Source organism: Austrofundulus limnaeus, unplaced genomic scaffold (genome assembly GCF_001266775.1).
Source record: "Austrofundulus limnaeus strain Quisiro unplaced genomic scaffold, Austrofundulus_limnaeus-1.0 Scaffold2588, whole genome shotgun sequence".
Taxonomy (NCBI): Eukaryota; Metazoa; Chordata; class Actinopteri; order Cyprinodontiformes; family Rivulidae; genus Austrofundulus; species Austrofundulus limnaeus.
This window is the reverse complement of record NW_013954990.1, coordinates 10,383-12,206: the sequence shown is the minus strand read 5'-3', so window position 1 is coordinate 12,206 and position 1,824 is coordinate 10,383. Positions and strand designations below refer to the sequence as shown.

General features: G+C 35.3%; 1 protein-coding gene across 2 annotated transcripts in view; it reads left to right on the top strand.

Moving 5' to 3' along the window:
• tmem87b (transmembrane protein 87B) overlaps window positions 1-1,824 on the top strand; it is a 13,750-nt gene that overhangs the window by 3,622 nt on the left and 8,304 nt on the right. For both annotated transcript variants that reach the window (XM_013999959.1, XM_013999960.1), the window contains exons 8-9: window positions 1,319-1,502; window positions 1,585-1,684. In XM_013999959.1, the coding sequence (XP_013855413.1) occupies window positions 1,319-1,502; window positions 1,585-1,684 (284 nt within the window). The remainder of the gene's footprint in view (window positions 1-1,318; window positions 1,503-1,584; window positions 1,685-1,824) is intronic.

Sequence of the window (1,824 nt, the reverse complement as noted above, 5' to 3'; positions counted from 1 at the left end):
GTTTTCATTCCAGCTTGTTATAAAAAATAAATACTATCCATATAAATTGTGTCCCCTAGATAGAGTGAATTTAATTGTGTTTGAATGAGAAGTATAAATATATAAAACTCTGATACCGTATTAGTTTGTACACAAACAAATCATGTCACACTCCAGCAGGACATAGTCATTAAAATAAAAGGACTGTACTTAAGAAGTATTTGTATTTCAAGAATTATATTATTGCATTTGACCGCAGCCCTCAGATTTTAATTTTGAGGAAAAGTTTTCTGCAGCCTTGATATATGTAAATAAACTGAAACAGCTGGACTAGTGCATCCTAAATTTAACATAAATTAATTATTTTAATACAATATAGTCATTTCAGTATTGTTTTGGGGAGGTTACCTCCTAATAAATGTCCTTACAGAAAAATCTAACTGCTCATTTTAAATCAATACTTTTACTTTTAATACTTAAGTACAAAAAATATCAGATACGTTCAGACTTTTACTCAAGTAATATTCTTAAAGTAGACTTTAACTTTTAACAAAGTAATTTTTTTGGTAAGATACTTGTACTTTTACTCAAGTATCATTTGTGGTACTTAATGCAACACTGTTACTCGGTCTATATGGCTGTAAATTAGGATGGTCTAACCTTTAGCTTTATTCCCGTTGCAACTGTGATGAAACTAAACAGAAGCAATGAAGATAAAAAGTAGCTAAATGGTTCTATATGAATATAATAATTTAACAAAATGAGTTTAGAGGCAATACATGAAGAATTAAGGGACCAGCCTCTAGCTCATTTTTGACATGAATAAAAATACTTTTCTTCTTGTCTTATGCGAAGGACAAAAACCTAACAACACAACTGCTTTAAACTTTAAATTTTATTCTGCATTTTATTTTTATTTAAAGCTGTACTCATGCCTCTTGCATCGTCTGCCATTACAAACAAACAAACAAAAAATCTTCCAGTCGGCCCGCAGGAAGAAGGATCCACTGGACCGATCTCTTGAATCAGAGGAAAAGAAGGACATTTGTGGGCCGCGGTGGGAGGAGCCACAGCCTTCGGCAGCCTTCAAAAGATGCAGCCCCTAAATTTGGACATAGCCTTACAGTTTAAAACAGAAAGCATCACAGTCCTCTCTTGCTAGTTTTCTTATTTATTTTTTAAACTTCTTATTTAAAAGCCCAAGCTGACCTGATGTAACCTCAACATAAAGAAACAAAACGATCTATTTGTGGTTAAATTCAGGAAGTCGGTCACCCGTTAATGAAAACCTTCCACATGTGATTGGTTTTGACGTCTAATCGTTGCCATCTGTTTGCAGTTCTACATGGTCATGTGCGTAGTGTACATCCTGTACGCTCTGCTGTGGTTCATGTGGGCGGCCTGCTACTGGAAGGATCTGCTGAGGATCCAGTTCTGGATCGCGGGGGTCATTTTCCTCGGAATGGTGGAGAAGGCCGTCTTCTGCGCTGAATATGAAAACACCAATGCTGTTGGCTCCGCTTGTGAGTGTCTTAAAATGATTTCAGAATGCTTAAAGGATCTTTTTATTTTTTTAAATTTATTTTGTTATTTAATTTTTTTAAGCTCCAGGCTTGTTGGTCTTTGCTGAGTTGGTCTCTGCTCTCAAAAGAACTTTGGCCCGGTTACTCGTCATCATCGTCAGCCTGGGCTATGGCATAATAAAGTAAGACTGATTTCACTGAGATTTATTGAAGAATAAATTAAATGAATTGTTTAGATAAAACCAAACAACACAGTAGCTAAAAGCTAAAGTAGCACATCGCATATACTGTAGAAGCTCAAGTTAGCAAAACGTCTGTCTTC